At 45.3% G+C, this 19,629-nt stretch overlaps 1 protein-coding gene across 1 annotated transcript in view; it reads left to right on the top strand.

Annotated features, from left to right (window-relative positions):
* The first annotated feature begins 2,256 nt into the window (after nucleotides 1-2,256).
* TMIE (transmembrane inner ear) overlaps nucleotides 2,257-19,629 on the top strand; it is a 28,842-nt gene continuing 11,469 nt past the window's right edge. Inside the window, exons 1-2 of the mRNA XM_010072871.1 lie at nucleotides 2,257-2,355; nucleotides 11,018-11,135. Of these exons, the coding sequence (XP_010071173.1) occupies nucleotides 2,257-2,355; nucleotides 11,018-11,135 (217 nt within the window). The remainder of the gene's footprint in view (nucleotides 2,356-11,017; nucleotides 11,136-19,629) is intronic.

Raw genomic sequence — 19,629 nt, 5'->3', positions numbered from 1 at the left:
CGCGGAGAGGAGAAAGCTCCCCGGCAGCTGCAGGGGGAAAAAAAAAAAAAAAAAAATCAGAGTCTAACTTGCCCAGTGCATTAAAAACCAGAACTCCAAAAACCCACACGCCTTGAGAACCCACAAATAAAAAATTTGGGATGGGAGCAATGTGGAACTCCCAGTTTATGGGCAAGGCAGTAATAATAAACTGGAAATAATATAATATGATAATAATAATAATATAATATACTGCACTCTGGAAATAGCAACCCAGAGGCTTAGAGAGCTCATACTGCGTTTGACCCAGGGCACAGCAGGTGCATTTCCACAAGCTCTGCTTAAGCAGAACTGGTACTAGCGCTTAGACAACATTTTCCAAGAGGAGGCAGTCCCATAAGCAGCAGGACTGGCAGCCCAGAGGATTTGCACCCCGTGGTTGCACTCGCTGGTGTCTAGCAAGGTGCAGGAACAAAGCAAAGCTCCCCACGGCTCCGGTGGTCGTAGCATCTCTGCCCAGCGTGGTTCCTCTGGTGTCCAGCAAAAATGGTCCACATACTGTCCTTCTGCCTTCTATGGGGACTGCAGCAGATTTAATTTCTTACCCCAGGGCACACGTTTTGAAATGAAATGCACAGAAATTCAATATCTCCCAGACCTTTATCCCTTGGCCAGTTTCAGCTGCATTAAAACAACAGCGAAGTTTTAGAAGTCCAGAGGATGGAAAGTAGAGTGAAGGGAGGAGAAGAGGAGCATCATGTCCAAAAACCCCATTTCTGTAAGAAATCAAGCTGAAAAACACTAAAACCAGTTCGGTGAAGCACTGCTTAGGCTCTCAGAGCCCCAGACTGGATTTTCAGCCGGGAAAGGAGAACCAAGCTGGACAACTTCATCATTCCCTGCCTCGATGCTGCCACCCTCTGTTGTCTGCTGATGAGACCTCATCACACAGCATCCTGCCTTCCCTTTCCACTCCACTTAATTCTTAGAACAATTTTCTGAGCAAACAGTTTCCCATCATCTCATGCATGGGAACACAGCAGCTAAGTCACCACCTAGGTCTGCGGCGAGGGAAAAATCCAACGGAGAACCGAGCGGCTGCGATGCACACGTTGGCATCCTTCCACCCTCCTCTAATCTTCACCAGCTAATCAGTAATACAAACCTTCAAGCTGGCCTGCCTATTTGAGCTTGTTTATTATTTATTTCCCCTATTTATTCCCCTATTTATTTCCCCTGTTTATTATTATTCATTTCCCCTAGAGCTATTTTTCCCGAAATTGTGCTTCTGTCTCCCAAAGTTCTACAACACAGCAACAGACGTGACGAGAGCCTCCCACATCTTGTTTTCTTGCCTAAAAGTGCACATTTCTCCCAGTAATGAGTACCACAAGAAATTAGGAGTATGGGAGACTATAGTAAACCTGGTTCATGCAGTCTCTCTCCTCCTGACTCTCTTTTTCACTCTGTGGCTGAAGGTTTTGTTTGCTCCTCGGTGGAAGGACTGTCCATGCTCCCTCCAACCCCTCAAGCTGTGTTTTTTCCCTTCCCATCCTATTCAGATAATTTTCTTGATGCCCCCAAGCAGAGCTGAACTGGAGATGACGGTCCTGCAGCTGTAGCTTCTACCATGCACACCCTCTTCCCAGTTGCCTTCAGCCATCAAGTCATCAAGTCTGGGTAATCCACAAGATCCTTCAGGCTTAAAAGATACTTTTCAAATCCCAAAATGTCAAATACTCATCTCTAGTAACACCGGACTCTGCTAGCGGTAGGGATGATGCTGCTATGTATCAGCTTGGCTTACAGCCCTTTTTTTCATTAGGGGAAAGAGAATTTTCTCTCAACAGGCCAGGAGAAGAAAAAAAAAAAAAAAGAAAAAAAAAAAAAAAGAAGAAGAAGAAGAGAGCTGGAATCAGTCAGGCAGCTGTTAAAAAAAAAAAAAAAAAAAAAAAAAGAGCAAAGCCAGGATCCTAATGAGTGAGTTGCCTTCCTCTGGGGGAGCAGGGAGAGCTCTGACTTTGCTCCCTGCGTCCCCCCCTTCCCTGAGCCCGGCCTGAGGAGCAGCAGAGCACTCTGTAAGCGACACCAGTCTAATTAATTAATGACTCCCCGGCGTCAGCTCTTGTGGCTGCAGCTGGGTTCGAAAGGGAAACAGGCAAGAAGGGCCAGGACAAGCACGCGACCGGTTCTGGTAAATGCTGAAGGCTGCTGAAGGCTGGGTTATCCATCCCCTCCCCTGCTTTGAGCTGCGGTGCAGAAATTTGGGAAGAGAAGATGGCGTGGGATCCACCCCTGCAGCATCCTCCCTCCTGGGTGAGGTCTTCCTCCGTCTTCTTGTCCTGCTCGAGAGCTGCCGTGGCACAATTCATCGAGGTAAGGAGCAACTTGCTTTATAGATCAGGGACTTGGGGGTGTCCAGGAATTATTTCTTTTTTTCCACCCAGAGAGGACAGGTAGGGCAGGGCAGGGAATTTAAGGGCGTTCTAAGGAATTTGAGGCTTTTATGGGAGATGCTTGTTGCTTTCTAAAGGCCCAGGACTAGCAAGAAGGTGTTTTTAAAACACCAAGAGCTGCTGCTGGGGACAGTCAGCACTTAAGGGTGACTTTAAGCCCCAAAAAGAACTTGATGCAGTGCAAAGGGACCAAGTCACAGCACAGCATTTGCCAGCCCGGTACTGTGTGTCCAACAAGTGCCCCACATCAGAGGCTCAGGGGAAAAAAATAAATAAAATTAAATAAAAAAAAAAAATAAAAGAAAAGGACCACGCATGAGCCAGGTGATCCTGTCCCTGGAGGTACCTGCCCATGTTAAACATTTGGGCTGTATGATTCTTCCTTTATTTCCTCTAGTTCAGCCAAAACGTTAACTTTTGAGGTGACTTTTCTCACCCACAGCTCAGTGTCAGAGCTTTCCCCTGGGGATGACTACATGGTCCCCGTGGCTCCCACTCCCTACAGCAAGGCTGGGATGAAGCAGAGGGAACAGCAGCTTCCCAGCCCAGGACTGTGCCCTGGCAGCCCTTATTGCTAGAAATTTCAACTCATTGCCAGCAGTTTCAAAAGGGAGAATCCTGCCTAGAAGGACAGCCCCTCCCCAGAATTCCAGCTGCTCAACATTTTGCTGCCCAACTCTTTTCAACCCCTTTTCCTAAGGCCTGAGCTGTGTTAGGGGCAGGTGCTGTGTTGGTCTGGGGTCAGAGCCCTGGTGCTGTGGAGCTGACGAAGGGAATGTTTTTGCAGCAGAGCTTGTTTTGCTCAGATTTCTGGATTTAGCCAAACTGCTGGGAAATGCATCTGGGCAGGCATAGCTGTGATGAGCTAGCAAAATAATTTCTTTTTTTTTTTTTTTCTCAACATTTTAAATCTTTATATCCCTGGGTGCCCTGCCCCTCACCTTGGCCTCACATCAAGTCAGGTCTGCTCTCTGCAGATTTTAGCAGTTCATCACCAACACATCAGAGACAATCATAAAATCACAGGATGGTCTGGGTTGGAAGGGACCTCAAAGCCCACCCAGTGCCACCCCCTGCCATGGGCAGGGACACCTCCCACCAGCCCAGGTTGCCCAAAGCCTCATCCAGCCTGGCCTTGAACCCCTCCAGGGATGGGGCATCCACAGCTTCTCTGGGCAACCTGGGCCACTGCCTCACCCCCCGCACAGGGAAACATTTCTTCCCAATATCTCACCTCAGTCTCCCCTCTACAATGACAACCTTGCTGACTTCATATCCCTACCCCACAGTCCATCTTCTGACCTTCTGGTTGTCTCATTTTCAAGTCACTTAATTCGGGATTTTCAGATGGACCCACCAACCCATCCTATCTCACCACGATATAACATCCCCAGCAAGGCAAACAGGATCCTAAAGCTCCTTTAAAAATTCACACATACTCTCCTATAGATGTTTTTTACTTTTTCCCAAGCTGTTCAGCCTGCAGGAGCTCTCAAGGTGACAAGCGAGGCAGAACTTTCTCTTACAGGGCACATTTCACAAAGCAGGCTTGGCTGGAACCAGGGCGATGTGCCGACCCAGCATCCACCCCAGCGGGAAGATGTTCCCGTTCATTACATTTTGCAGACTCACATTTTACAGGAATTGTCCTTATGCCAAAGCGAAACCAAGATAAATGGCAAAACTGCGAAAATTATTATAAAACAGGTGTAATTTGGTGGTCTCCTTTCCTTATACCAGACTTGCTTGAAAACTCATCTGCTTCTTATAGCACATCCTCATCTGGAAACACAAGCTGCACGGCAGGTTAACTACCAGGTATCTGAAAATGAGATTAGATGAGCAGTCACTTTCTGTATTTCTAAAAAGCAGACGAATTACAGGCTGCTCTGAAGCTCTGCAAGGACTTTTTACTTCAAATAATTATACAATGTAGTTATCCTGGATAATTCAATTTCTGCTAAGCCAGCCCAACAAAGCAAACAGAGAGAAGGTCAAAGTGGGATGGACAACACAGGATTTCAATGAGCTCAAAAAAAAAAAAACCCCAACCCCACCAAAACAAGCAAACAAACAAAAAAAAAAACCACAAACAAACCCACCACAGAGTAAGGAGAAGTAAAGAAACAAGAAGATGCTCTTGTTTAATGGTGTTCAAGTGTTTTCAAATGTGCAGATTCACGTGCACTTTCCACTTGGGAGCAAAGAGGCAATAAAAGCCTCGGAATATTGAATCTAATTGCATTGACAAATAGCTTTTCTCTTTCATAGACCTTTTGGAAGAATTCTCAGTCCCCCAGGCTGAAAAGGAGGAGTCCTCAGGACCTCCAGGTCCTGTCCAAGGACTAGCAAGCTACCCTAGCACTGGGTATTATATATAAATTTGGAATTATCTCCATGAACCAGGAGCCCTCCTGTAAGGTGCTCCTGCACTTCACCCAGAGCTACGTACTCTTCCCCAGGAACACCTCGCCCAAGTTCTAGTTTCTATAGGTTTGTGAACATCCACATCCACGTAGCTCTACCTATGCACGCCTCAGTGCCTCCATATCCCAACCATTACAACACATTGACATCCTCAGACATTAGCAGGTGCTGGAGAAACACCTGGAAGAATGGGAAAAGGCTGTTTTCCAGCATCACACCAATGCTCTAGCACTAAGAAGACTAAAGAACGAGAAGGCTTGGCTTTGGCTTTTTTTTTTCCCCCCCTTGCACAGGACTGCTCAGACAATGCATTTGGCTCCCATAAAAAAAAAAAAATACCCATTACATGAAATGCATATAGCACCGGCCCATTCCTTAGCTGTTCACCTTCCCCATCATTTGTCCAAGAGTCTCAGCTAGGATGAACTACACATCTCAAGAAGCAGGAAGCTTACAGAGGGAAGGAGGGACGAGCCGATAGTACAGTTCATACTACTACTGGTTTTGTCCATCAGACCTTTGACATGCCCAAGGGATGCTCTGGAAACAGAATTAGGACGAGTTAGGGAGGGAGGAACATCAACATTTCCAGTGCCTCTAGAACAGAAATGTCCTCTTATAAAGGCCAGTATTAACCCCGTCAGGTCTTAGATTCAGCCCTCTTTTGGGCCAGGGCTGAAACTTAGCACCGTGGTGTTTTATGACTATTTTGTAGTCAGTGCTCTGCAGCATAACAGGAAAACCTCAGGACTTTGCTTTGGGAGAGCACAGGGAAATCTCTATGCTTATTTGAGCCACTTTATTGATACAAAGGATGGATAAACCACCTGGACTAGACCATATTTTCCCAGTCATCCCTATATGGTTCATAATTATGTCAATAAGGAACTCAGTCTTCTCATTCCTATTCCAAGGCTTTTCTCAGCCCTCATTTGATTTACTTGGGTTTTCTGCTTTGTTATAAACCTTTCTGTCTGTATGAAGACCTTTGAAGGAGAGAATCAGGCTAGACAGAAACAAACAAACACAAAAAAGCTGCCTGAAAACTGGACCTTGACACTACCTACTGTTTTATAGCAGAGGTCCACCTCCTTTGGGTGAAGTTTAGACCCATCAGCTCCCCATGTTGTCACAGGGTGCTCAGACCCCAGAAGTCATGTGTTCCTCATGGAGAAAACCAGCAGGATAACCTGCATCAGGTCAGCTCTTAGGAGACCTGGACTGGGTGTGAATTTGGACACTGAGGCAGGAAGGCACATCATGTGTTTGGGATGTAGCGTGTGGTTTAGTCAATTATCCCCTTATTGAGTCAAATTCTGCATCCGTCAGACTTTTATTAAGCTCTTGGTCTCTAGATTGAAGTTTGAAGCTTCCCAGGCAGGAGGTGAAACTCTGTCCTCAGAACTCATGTAAAAAACTCTTCAGAAGCTTTCATAAAATCATTAAGGTTGGAGAAGACCTCAAGGATCATCAAGTCCAACCGTCAACCCAACCCCACCCAACCCACTAAACCGTGTCCCCAAGCACCACATCTACACGTTTCTTGACCCCCTCCAGGGAAGGTGACTCCACCACTTCCCAGGCAGCCTGTTCCAATGGCTTTATCAGACCAGAAAAAGTTTCCCCTTCACTCTACCAAGAAATCAAGAAAAATAAAGATACTTCTGATCTTCTGTCATTCAAGCTTGGACTCCCTGGAAAAACTGCTGCACAGACTTAAGAGTGGGGGGGGGGGGGAAAAAAAAAAACAAACAAAACAACCCCAAAAAACCAAAAGCACCTTTACTACTAGTTATGAATAGCTTCAGCAGACCAAAGGCAGATCCTGATGGAGCTGGTCAAGAAGATGACTGCAAGATAAATTGAAGGCCATTTAAAAACAAGTGAGGGGTTAATTAAAGGCTTTCAGACGTTTGCCAAGTCCTTCCACTTTCAAATTGCCGTACAGACAAGTGATATATTGGATACACAGGGTGTTAAGTGGAGTTAATACTACACTTCGCTGTGTATTGTTGGGCTCAAGGGACAGTAACCCTCATTTGTAGCCTCCAAATGAACGTGATGGATGTGGTGCTGTAGGCAATAATCTAAAAATACTCATGTGTGACTGTAGTGCAAAGGAAGGTAGGTAAAATTACTGAGGAGTTAGAGTGGGCTCCTGAGGTTGATTTCCCAGGTGGATGCATGGATTTAACTCAATAGCGGACAATAAAAAGAACAAATAGCAGTTCGCAACACAAGCAACACACATGATGAACTGAGACCTTTAAGAAGGACATCTTTGAGGGAGAGAGTATTTCAGGTAAATTGGATTAAAAATATTACAGAAAATGACAAAAGCTATTTTCTGGAAAATTATTTGTCATGGTCTCTGAGGAGACAGGCTTAAGAGAGAGGGATGAGACTATGCAGAGTACAAAGTAATTGGACTCTCCCAGACCCAAACCCACATAAACATTAAGGACAAACTTGAAAGTGTTCTGAGAGCACATCTATTATTTGCAGAGAGATTTCATCTCTAACTATATCTATTGCCTCTGCTAATAAACAACTATCCTAAATGCTACAGCTATGCCAAAGAGGCTCTTGTGTGACTGCTATCATTCTCAGATGAGAAGAGGCGTCAGGGTTCAATTTGAAGCTTTCATTCATGGGACCGTGAACTGGTCCAGGTAGGAAGAGAAAAAAAAAATAAATCAGATTCCTATTGGGAATGAGGGAGGCTGGAGGTCTGAGACCACAAGAAGTGTCCTTTGGCCAGCCCAGGAGGCACAAGCAAGCCTCACCACGAGGGCAACAGCTATATCTACACCATAATTTAACATTAAATATTAGATTTACTAGCTAGCACGCTTAAATTCAGTCATTACGATCAGTCTGGTTTTCCTAAATTCATAATCCCATCATATTGGCCCTTGACCTATGAAGCCACAGATCCATTATCATCAGTGTATTTTCAATGTCGTATCTGGACCCCACCAGGGTTTCCCACCACTGCAGAGGATTTTGTTGGCCTCACTAGATGAGTTTTGGAGATCTGCTGTCAGATCGTCCATCTCCTTCTTGTTGTTCAGAAGGAGGGGAAGGGAGAGAGTACATCTGTGCATTTGTTTAAAGCTCAGCCCCCCAGAACCATCTGTGGCCTTTAGATTTGTGTAATCAAGTGCAATTAGGAATAAATATTATTAGTTTTTCAAAGCCCAGCCATGCTGCAGGCAAAGCAGCAACACCAGCCACACCTAATTAGAAAGGGCATTTAAAAAAAAAAAATAAAAAAGACTACTTTGAAAAGCAGTGCCTTTTCCAATTTTGCTACTCTGAAGTGAATAAAACTCCTGTCTCCAGCAGCTCACTCCCTTTCCACTGGGGATGATAGCTCTACTTCCACCCCCATCACCACTGCCAGTTGCTGCCTGCCTGAAATGAATCAGAAACAAAGCAATCATGAATTTTTTTTTTTTCTTTTTCCATTTAGAAGAACCAGTGTCAAACTGTTCCGACCTAAAAATGCACCTTGCCTGGAAATGATTTGATGTTTTGGGGTTTAGTTGATGGTTTACAGCCCTGAGTGTCCAATGTCAGCTCAGATCCAGCTCCTTACAGAGTGGTTTGTGCCTCCTCCCAGCCCTTGCTGGGCACTTGGAGGAGCTGCAAAGCTGATACTAGCACCCGATGCGGAGATCCTCTCTGCAGATGGGGGAAGACATGCCTGGGCTCCACCACACCTGGGGACATGCCCATCCAGCAGGCTTTGGGTGCCAAGTCTTTGGCATATGTTGTAGTTTTACACAAAACAGCCCCTCGCTCACCCTCCTCCATCCCGGGGATGGGGGAGAGAATTAAAGTGGTAAAGGGGAAAGAGATTCGTGGGTTGAGATAAGAACAATTTAAAAACTAAACTACAATAATATTGGAAAAAATAATAATGATGATAATAATAGCAATATATACAAATATACAAATGAGTGATACACAGTGAAGTGCCTAGTGTGAGGCTGTGTCTGGGTTTGTGCTGAGGAGAAGCTGATCACACACTGATGGGCAGAGCTGCTGCCAGGACACTCAAGGACTTTCCAGCTTCTCTGCTGTGCCCGTGTCTGCAGAGGCAGGAGGAGCTGGGAGGGAGCACAGCCCCAGTGACCAGCCCAGGATTCGACCTTGGGTTTAGGACTGAGACCCAAACTGGCCAATGGTCTGTTCCATCCCATGCACGGCATGGCCAGGATAGAGATGAGGCTCTGTCCCAAAGTTCTCTCTCTTGCTCCAGGTTGTCTCCCTCCAGGTCACCCCTCTCTCAGGGTTGTCTTGGTCTCTCAGACACTCAGGCTCTTATCTCTGTTCCATGAGTGAGGTTTTGGGACTCTCCCTGCTCCAGGATCATTAGCTGGGAACAGGCTGAGCCTTGGTCATCTGGTGATGAGCAGTGTCACTGTGCATCACTCATTTGTATACATTACTATTATTATCATTATTATAATTTCCAATATTATTTAGTTATTAAATTGTTCTTATCTCAACCCATGAATCTCTTTTCCCCTTTAATTCTCTCCCCCATCCCCAGGAGCGGGGAGGGTGAGCGAGCGGCTGTGTTGTGTAAACTACAACACAGTGTAAGTATCACAGATTCCGACCTCTTTGATTGTCCCAGATGCCTTTACAAGACCCACTCTGGCCAGACTTTCTTTCTTTCCCCCTTAGTTCACTTGTAGCAATTCGGGGTTTTCATCACTGGATACCCCATGGCCAGGGCGGTGGTCACAATTTGCAATGACTTGGGGCCAGGTGGTGCTGAGTAGCCAAGGACAGCTTAGAAGAGACAGAGAGCAATTCCTATTCACCACAGATGGATTCTGAATAGGATGCCCCTGGGAGGCAAAGCACTCCAGACAGGGCGGGAAGCATCCTTCATTAGGAAGAGACTAAAATATGGTTTGTGTTGCACAAATAGGCAAGTAATTGGAGAGCAGCTCCAATTCGCTCGGTGGTGTCCATTACAGCTGTGTTTTAACAGCAGTTTCATGGGCTGAGAAGGGAAGGGCACTGCAGGGAGTCAGATGTGCCTGTTCAGGAGATTTATTTTTTTTTTTAGATATAAAGTGTTTTCAGCTTCTATCAAAAGGCTATTGCCAGTTCAGCTCAGGTCCTACATTCAGGTATAAGGCAGTGAAGGTGTTTTGTTAACAACCCTTCTGAAAGGTCACTGGCAGGTTTTACCTCTATGATTTGCTGCACCACAGAACATCGTAATGAGAAGTTCATTAGCAGTGAGGGGTTGTTATCTTCTGATTCTCTGAGTTGTAAGCCAAGAGAATAAATGCTTCTTGTTGGTACGTGTGACCCCGCCTCTGCACTGGGACCGCAGAAGGTGGTCTGCACAACTGGTTTCACCATTACCATTTGTCCTCTTAACACACCTGTGAAACACATTTAACCCCATTCCAGAGATTGGAAACTGAGGCACGGAGGAACGAAGGACTGAGTCTGCAATGAGACTTAGGTTCCTCATTGTTGTAGTTTTACCCCGTCTGGCAACAAAACACCACAACACCGCTCGCTCACCCTCCCCTCTACCCCTTCCTGGGGATGGGGGAGAGAATTAAAGGGGGGAAGGGAAAAGAAACTCATTGGTTGAGATAAGAACAATTTAATAATTAAACTACAATTATTATTATTTCCAATATTATGATGATAATAATTGTAGTATATATAAACACACAAGTGAGTGATACACAGTGACATTGCTCACCATCCCATGACCAAGGCTCAGCTCGTTCCCAGCTAACGATCCCAGAGCAGAGAGAGCCCTGAAACCACAATCCCTGAATGGAGAGAAGAGCCTGACTGTCCAAGAGACTGAGACAACCCTGAGAGAGGGGAGACCCAGAGGGAGACAACCCAGAGCAAGAGAGAAAAATAACAGCAAAAAGATTTGCTTTGCAGTCATGAAAACTGGCAATCCCTCACATAAACATCAAAGTGGATACAAGCTCTTTAGTGAAGTCTCTGTTTCTCAAAGATTTCAAAATAGTTGGGGGCAAGTAAACTGGGGTCCACCATTTCCTTTGCTTTTGGCATCCTCCTGACTGTTCTAGGGACCCTTGCAAAATCTTAAACACCGTTTCTCTTTTTTCTTTTTCTCTCTCCCTCTTTCCCAGGCCACCACAGAACCCCCCAAAAAGAAACCGGACCCTGTCACTTCGGAGACGGTGGTGATCTGGGGGCTTCGCCTCTGGCAGGTGATTGGTATCTTTGCCATCTTTGTCCTGGCAGTCAGTAAGTCATAATTCTCTGCCTTGCACCAACCACAGCACCACCCCAAAGTAGGACCTGTTCCTGGAGGACTACAGACCAAATGGCCATGGAGGTTGGGCATGATGGGATGGGGTCTTGCTGGTGAGACCCCTGCCCTGCTGTTTGTGTTGTCCTCCTTGGCTCCCCATCACAGGGCAACACACTGAGGGGTTTTTGCAACAGGGAGAGGCAGGTGGAGTCTTTGAAGGAACCACAGATGGGGCCACCATGGCTTCATCTTGCAAAATCCTGGTCAACAAACAGGTCCTAGCTGGTGGCATCCCAGAGCAGAAGACAGACTAGAGAGCTGTGCCACAGCTGGCATTGTTTTCAGCTGCGGTACCACATTCAGGCCAAAATTCATGTTATAGCCATGGTCCTGTCCTGTCACACAACCATACAGACCAGACGTGACCTCTCATGGTGCTGAGATAAGAAGCCTCAAGACGTCTGCAGTCACAGGCGGATCTGGCGTTAAGGTCCCTAACTCTTATCCTGGCTGCCAAGACTCCCACTTCATTTTATCAGGGCTTTCAGGACTTAAGAAACCCTCTTTTTTTTGGACCCAGGCACTAGGAAGCCGCTGGTGATGGCAGTGGGATGGGATCAGGCACTCTCCCAGCACACTTTGAGGATCTGTGAGGGTATGGCCATTGCAAACCGCTATCGTGAGCTTAGGACACTGTCATAACCCTATCAAAATTCAAAAGAAAGGTCTTCTGCTCTCTCCTTGAGCCAACTTTAACTTCATACAAAAAAAAAAAATAATCAGTTTGAGACGAGTCAAGCTTGATAAACCTGTTTCTTTCTGATCTTCTTGTTACTCTCTAGATTTTTGCAAAGTGTATAACCAACACATTTCCTCCAGCAAATGAAGTTACACTGACTCATCTACAACTCCCTTAAACCTCCTTTTCTTCCTGTTAGGGACAGCTGAGCCTGTTCCCAGTCCCTGAAGGTAAATCCCATCAACTCAGAGATCATCTCAAATCCTTACCCACTCCAGGAAGGACCTCATCCAGCTGTATGGACTTATCTAAATCTATGAATTTTTTACCATTCTCTACTCATTCTGGCTTGTGGCCCTAAATTAATTTCCTGAGTGGAGCAATGAAGCATTTTAAAGTGACTAAAGGAAGGCCATGAGTGCCTTTTAGCTTTCTCCATCACTTCTGCTCTCATTCCTCCTAAGTGGCGAACACTTTCCAAAACAGAGTGGCCACATGCAAGCTCCTGGTGAACCCCTCCAGGGATGGGGCATCCACAGCTTCTCTGGGCAACCTGGGACACTGCCTCACCATCCTCACAGGAAATTTTTTTTTCCTAATATCTCATCTCAATCAAGTCACTAGTTGCCACCAAAACCTCCTCTTTGGCTGCTGGGGGTAGCCTGTATCAATCCTTCCTTGATAAGCTTCCTATTCTGTTCCCATGCTCTGTTTAAACCAGACATTCCCATGTTCAAAGCAAGTACAAGCATTTTCCTCTGTTGTCTCTTCCCTTCATTACCCTTCCTGGGCAAACATCCCACCCTACACCCAAAATCTCAGGGATAACTATTCCTACCGCTTGCTTGCTCTCCATCAAGGAAGCTGATGCTAATTCAGCACATACCACAACACCCTTTGCAAACACAACCATAAGAAACTCCACAAAGCAAAGTCAACACAGCCAAAATATTTAACCCTAGTGACTCCATACACCATGTGTGATAGGCATCGAAATTCCCAGCTGGGGCCTTAGAATGCAAGTAGACTGATGAAGGAGTTTATTTAGTTGTTTTTTCTTGGTTGGGGGGCATAAAATTTTAGAGAATATTTTGTTTAGTAGGTCTAATTGTTTTGTTTTTTGCTTAAAAATTGGCTCTGGCAACACCAGGTTATTTAAGGTTAGAATAATAGAAAATCTTCCAAAAAATCGGTGCATCAGATGGTACACTGCTTGCAGAAGGGGTTTTTTTGGTTAACTAGAAATATCAATAGCAAGAAGCAAACACCCATGAAAGCTTACTCACCTGGTGACAGCCCAGAAATTAAATGTCTTATAGAAAAACAACATACAAAGAAAGTTACTGCCTGGGTATTGAAAGTACTGAAAGCAGCGAATGAGGAGAAACTCAGATATTTTTAAGGATCTCTGTTGAGACAAGCAAATAAATAGGTTATGTGCAATTCAATAAAGTAACGTCTGCTTTAGGGTTCGAGTTCCCAGTGAGCAGAAGGGATTTGAAAGTAACTATCCCAGCTCAGTCCCTTTTTTTTATGAAAATAACAACTATTTGGTAAAGGCAGCAACTATTAACCAAGTGACCCAAGAGAAAACAGGATCGGTTCAAACTTAATGGCGTTAGAATAACAGAATCACGCAGTGAGTTCTCACCAATTGCTTGTATCTTGCTCCAGCAACATCTTCCTCCTCCTCCTTTGCTTTGTGGTCGCCAAAGCATTGGTGGTTCCCCAGCTTTGCCAGCAAACTCCCAGAAGCAGATGCTGGTTTTTCAGCGAGCGAGCTCTTGGTGGCTGCTTTGATATCGGTCCAGAAAACTAGACAGCGTTTGACTTTTCTTATGGGACAAGAGCTGGAGAAGAGCTTTGGTGTTGATTTCCTTTTCTTGGTTCCAGAAGCACCTTCTTCCCAGGCAGAGCAGGAGGATTGCACAAACCTCTGACAGCACTATCCCTCTGCCCTAGGAAAGAGAAAAGCATCCTTCCCAGGGCTTCTGAGCGCCTGCACATGATCCCATTAACTTCCCATCTCAATCAAGGCTTTAAGGGTGTGTCTGCTTTGTCATGTGAATTCAGGTGAGGAGTCAGTGATGAGGAGGAGAAGAATGGAGATGCTTTTTGAAGTTAGTGCCCCTCACTGTGGGTGATTGTAGAGCACTTGAACTGTATTCTTTTCACTTGAAATGGAAATAGGACATCGTTGTTCCAGCAAAACAGGGTCCTAGATATGTATGATAATTGCTAAGGGCAGCCTCGGGACCAAACTGGAGCTCCTCCAGAAGAATCCCCCAAAATACACCAAGGGTAGATGGCAGATCCTTCACATTCTTCCCCCTTCACAAACATGTTCCTGCTGCATGACAGGGCTTGCAAATATAGATATGATCCAGGGGTGGTCTCCAACTCCTACTCTTAGCAACTTCCACAAGGGGTCATCATCACATCATAAAAAGCAGGAAAAATGGCCAAATGCAAAACTCTCTTACATTTCCTTATTTAATGAAGCAAAAAAAAAAAAAAATTAAAAAACCCTGTCAACACACACCACTGAAATGGGTAAAAAGTCTCTGGGGAGATCTTCTAACTCAAAAAAGATTTTTGGGCAGGTTACAAACCAAATGGGATAACTCCTGGCTCTACCCAGCTGAAATGAAATGTTTCCACAAGTATTGGCAGAAGGCTTTTCTGTCTCTCCTGCAGCAACTGATAGTTTTCTCAGATGAAAGCATCTCTCTGTTGGACCCATCCATGTCCATATTTTCCCTTTGACTCTGCTCTGTGATAACATACACCACAAGAGGAAAAAAACTTTGGGGGTAAGCAACCCACAATAGAAAATATAACTTCGTGGCACATGCAGAGCATCCTTCAAGTGATGCTGGAGGTGTAACTCTCCTGGATGTGTTCAGTCATTACACAATTCTTATTCATCTACTAAATATTTTGCCAAGTCTTTTTGCAGAAAAAGGTGCCTGAGAACTCATTTTTAAAGCAAACACAACCTCTACAGGGGAAAAAAAAAAATTGAAAGAATGGGAGAAAAAACAAAGTTTCTCAGGTACCACCCAGATCAGGTCAGCTCAGTGTCGCTCCTCTGCCCCCAAGATTTTAACTCAGTCATTTTATCCTTGGTTAAAGGAAATCTTCCGTTTTGGGTATTTGAATCAGGTAGAGCAAGGCAGACCACGTCCTGACAGTGTGCCTTGAAATCCTTATCAGGGCTGAGGCTCAGCACCTGGTGTAATTCAGCTGCTCTGGATTGCTCCTCTGCGTGCTGGTGGATGAGAAAAGAGACCCCTTGAGGGCAGGGGCAGAGACAAGGGTTGTATTTGTCTCTTTTTCTTGGAAAGGCTTTGATGAGGCAAGAGCAAACGGCTGCTATGAGATTAGCCTTCAGGAGGACTTGATTCTCTTAAGAGCACTGTTATCTGTTGTCTTAGTCTTGCTTTTTCTTTTATTTTTTGTCCTGTGGAAGCTGTAAATGGGGAACTGAGGCCCAATGCTATCGCCTGGATAGGATGGGATTGAGTCATAACCTTGGAATCTCGCACAGCTTGTTTCGTCCACAAAGACTGAGGACTTTGCACCAGAAGTATTAAATCCCTTTGCAAACTGCAGTGCCATCCTGGAGGAGGGGGTGGTCCTGATCCCTCCCTGGGAAAACCAGCAGCTAGCCCAAGGCTTGCCCCATGGGCTCTTCATTGTCTCACCCTTTCCTTTGGCATCACAACCAGCATCAGTGTTTTTAAGCTGGTCTGTGGGCTGTTTAATTTCCTCTTTGGATGTTACTTTGGTTTTCAAGGTCTGCAGGTTTCCTGGTTTGCATACACCCCCAGGTCTGTTGACCACCAGGGAGGATGCAGGCAGCATCTCTGAGTGATGCCCCACTGATTTCTGCAGAGACAATCCAACAACGGGGTGTAGGATGCAGGGCAAAATGCTTTGACATCCCTACTGGCATATCGCTCTGGAATGAAAGGTACAGGTAGATGGAAAAGGGAATGAAGAGGGTGATGGGAGCAGGGACAGTGGTGTGAAAAGGAAGCAACGTCCCTTGCCACCTTCTGTACCATTCCAGCTCGATGTAGAGTCTCAACCAGATGTATTTTGGGTACCACAGGCAGGGAGAGACCCCTTTGCTTATCACCCTGGTTTGAGTCTGTACTGGTTGGAATGAAGAAGGGAGGATGGAACTGTAGCAGGAGGTTCCCACGAGGGATGGGGTTGCAGCAGAGCTGTTGCTGCATCCCACTGCCACGTTCCAGGCGTGAGCTCATGCCTTGTGCTCAACTCAAGCTGAAGGCCAATTGGGCTTTGGATGGTACCCAGATATCATGCCAGGGAGCTGCTGAGCTCCTTAAGCTGGTGGTGGTCTTTAGACCACCTTGTATCCATGACCTTTAATTCATTGATACGATTCAGTGCTGGTGTTTTAGTGGCACCAGAACACCTCTGGTGCCATGGAAATGGGTTTACCCACTGCGCATCCTTACGTGTGGTCCCCACCAGGTCTAGTACCACTGGGTACATCCAGGCTTACCTGGATGAGAAGTGAAAAAGTCGTGGGCTAAAGCAGAAACTGATTGCAAAAGTAGGAGGCTCAGTTCTGATCTCTTTTGCTCTTTGTGTCCTTCTGCAAGAGATGCTTTCCCATTCTCACCCACACCAGTCAACTGGGAGTCTTCTGCTTGAACCTGTCAAAGGTTCAAGAGGAGTATAAAATAGTGTGAGGGTACAAGGGAGGCTCACACTGAACAGACATATTCCCAGGAATCAAGTATTATTTAAGGAGCACCAAGGAAACTGTTAAACCTCTTGAATGCCGTTAACTGAGCGCAGTTTCATTTGAAGTGTTTGAGGTTTTATTTAGCAACTTGCTGTGGGTGTCAAAATATAAATGCCAGGGAAAAGATTTACATCCCTTTTTGGATGGCAGTACTACCCAGATGTTTCCATGAATGTGCAGAACTTCCAGTGAGGCACAGATCATTTAGGGATGTTTCACATGGTGCTTTCTGACAGAGGCTTTAGCATCTGTTTTCGAACGCTGCATCACCAGGAGCCCAGCATATGAGAAGTATTCATCAGAATAATAGATGCAGAGGTGGATGGAAGGGTGGGGAGCACTGCCCTCTGTCACAGAAAACATCACTTGGGACAAGGGATGGTGACATACATGGTGACAATAACTTGAGCCTGCCTTTTGCCCTCAGCCCAGGTTCTCACATGGAAACCTCTTATCACACCTGTGACATTTCCTTCTTTTCTAGGGCTGCTCTGCACTTGCGTGCCTACAAAATAGCCCAAGCCCCAAAATTATTGGCACCAGTATATATAGCTCGAGGGGGTGCTTAAGAAAAAGTTAAATGTCTTTTACAAAGGAAGGTCCATTTTTTATGTCCTCCAATTGATAACAAGGAAAGATTCTTTCTTCCTCATTATTTTGATAACAAATAACCTGTGCTCTTCTTGTTTTGTACAATAATCTTATCTTAAGATGTTCACACACATACCCTGCCCAAGGCTGCTACAAAATTAGTTGTTGTGATGCCTATCAGCTCAAAAGCCTCGGAGATGCCATCGCCTGAGGCTGGCTGCTCTTAAATGTGACACCTATCAGGTCACACAGAGGGGGCTGTGTCTGGAGCCTGCAAGAGGAAGAACCGGGGTGTTGGACCATGATGGGGGTCCAGAACAGCTCCTCTCTGGGGATGCCCCCACCAGCTGGAAGCCCAACTTCCTGCTTCATCTTCTGTCATCCCGCGACACCCTTCCACTCGGTGACCATTTGTGGGGGGTGATGGAGTGGAGATTCGTGCAGAGGTGGGCTCTGGCATCAGAGATGGGGACTGTGAGGACAGTGCACGATGTACAGGTGTGCTTGAGATCTGGTGATGATCTTAGGTTCTGATTTATTATTATTGCTATTGTTATTTCAATAGACCATCATAATTTTAATTCCCATTCACTCTTCACATGCCATTTCATGCCTGACCGCAAAATCCAACTAACACTGAAAAACAGGGATTTTGCAGATTCCCAGGGCAGGGTCAATAACAGCCCATATCCCTACTTCTCAGCTGGTGTAAATAAATGTATGGAATCATTAAGGTTGGAAAAGACCTCAAGGATCATCAAGGTAGATAGCAGACATATGTTGTGAAAACTAAATTAATTAATTGTGGTCTGAAATCTGTGTGTGTCCCTGGGAATCCATGAGGTCTGAGGGTAGATAGGTCTGAGTGGCACAGACTAAATAAAGATCTGGTTTTGATCTTCCCAAGCCACAAAATTAATTGTGGGTGTTGAGATCCTGGGGTTTGTTGCTAGCTCTAGTTTGACAGAAAAGACAGACCCAGCGTATTGGCTATTTTTTAAATAAATCCCTGATGAGAGGTATTTCTCCTTTTCATGCAACAATCATCCTTAGATCTTGCCTCACACAGCTGCAATGTTGGCTCCTCCTTGTGACAGCTCCTCTCCTTGCATGGAGGCAATGGAGAAGGTTCAGTCCCAAATCTCTTGCTCCCTGGGATGGTAAATCCCACCCCTGCTCCCAGCCTTCAGGGTGCGATGGTGGGGAAAGAAGGGTCAAGAGCTCCACCCTAGCCTCCAGAGCTATTGCATCAGGCATAAAAGAGCCCAAGAAAAAGCATAAGTAATCAGCAGCTTTTTTTTTTTTTTTTTAAATTAGGGCTTGTGTTAATTGATACCTCGGATTGCAACCAAAACGTCTAATACGGACTTTTTCACTATAGTTCATCTCATCTGTCTATAGATGCCTTCAGGTCAGGCATCTAGAGTGACCAAGTGAGAGAACGAGTGGGAATAATTAATCTGTTTGCTTTAGATGTCTGCCTAAGGATGAGATGACTTGTGTCCTCGAGTGCCCTGGCTACCCTGTCTGGATCTACAGGGATGCTCCAGGGAGCTCCCAGTGACTACCTGCTTCTTTTTTGTCCCACACAACGTCTCCTAACTCAGAAATCTAATTTCCTAAGGTAGTGCTTGTTCTGATGAGAAGTCCAACCCTAAATCCATATTTTTCACAGGGCAGCTCAGAATAAATACAAAGTGGCTGCTGATAAAGGTGTCTTCCTTGCCACTAGACAGAATTAAAAAAAAAAAAAAAAACAAAAAAAACCCAAACAAGCAAAAAACCCAACAAACTAAAGAAGTGGAAGGAGCAATCCCAGGAGTTGGCTAAATCCATTCAAACAAAATGCAGTGAATGGCAGCAGAAGGAAGGATGTATGGTTGGGAGAAAGGAATATAGACCTCCTCTACAGAATAAACCAAGATTCGGTGACTAAATTACAATTTAGATAAAATTTAGTAACTATTGTCAGAGCAAAGCAATCAGTTAAGCAACACAGTTCAGGGTAATCGTACAATCATTAAGGTTGGAAAAGACCTCAAGGATCATCAAGTCCAACCATCAACCCAACACCACCCAACCCACTAACCCATGTCCCCAAGCACCACATCTACACTGCAGGATGAGTTATTTGAATACATTAGCATGGGTTAGTGAGAGGTAGGAAGGTTTGGTGACCTCTGTGTGCTGTCCTGGTGAGATGTTTGTGCCTATGTATGAAAATAAATGCTGGAAAAACACAAAGGCTTGCAGGAAAATAAAACCCCCAAATCCTCACGTGTTTGACACCTGGAGAAAAGTCTTCAAGCGAGAGTCTCGCTGAACTCACTGTGTTTAGCTTGTTGGAAAGAAGATCAAAAGGCCACTTGATGGC

This window comes from Pterocles gutturalis, unplaced genomic scaffold (genome assembly GCF_000699245.1).
Source record: "Pterocles gutturalis isolate BGI_N339 unplaced genomic scaffold, ASM69924v1 scaffold24547, whole genome shotgun sequence".
In the NCBI taxonomy this organism is placed as follows: Eukaryota; Metazoa; Chordata; class Aves; order Pterocliformes; family Pteroclidae; genus Pterocles; species Pterocles gutturalis.
This window is presented reverse-complemented; position numbering and strand designations above follow the sequence as displayed.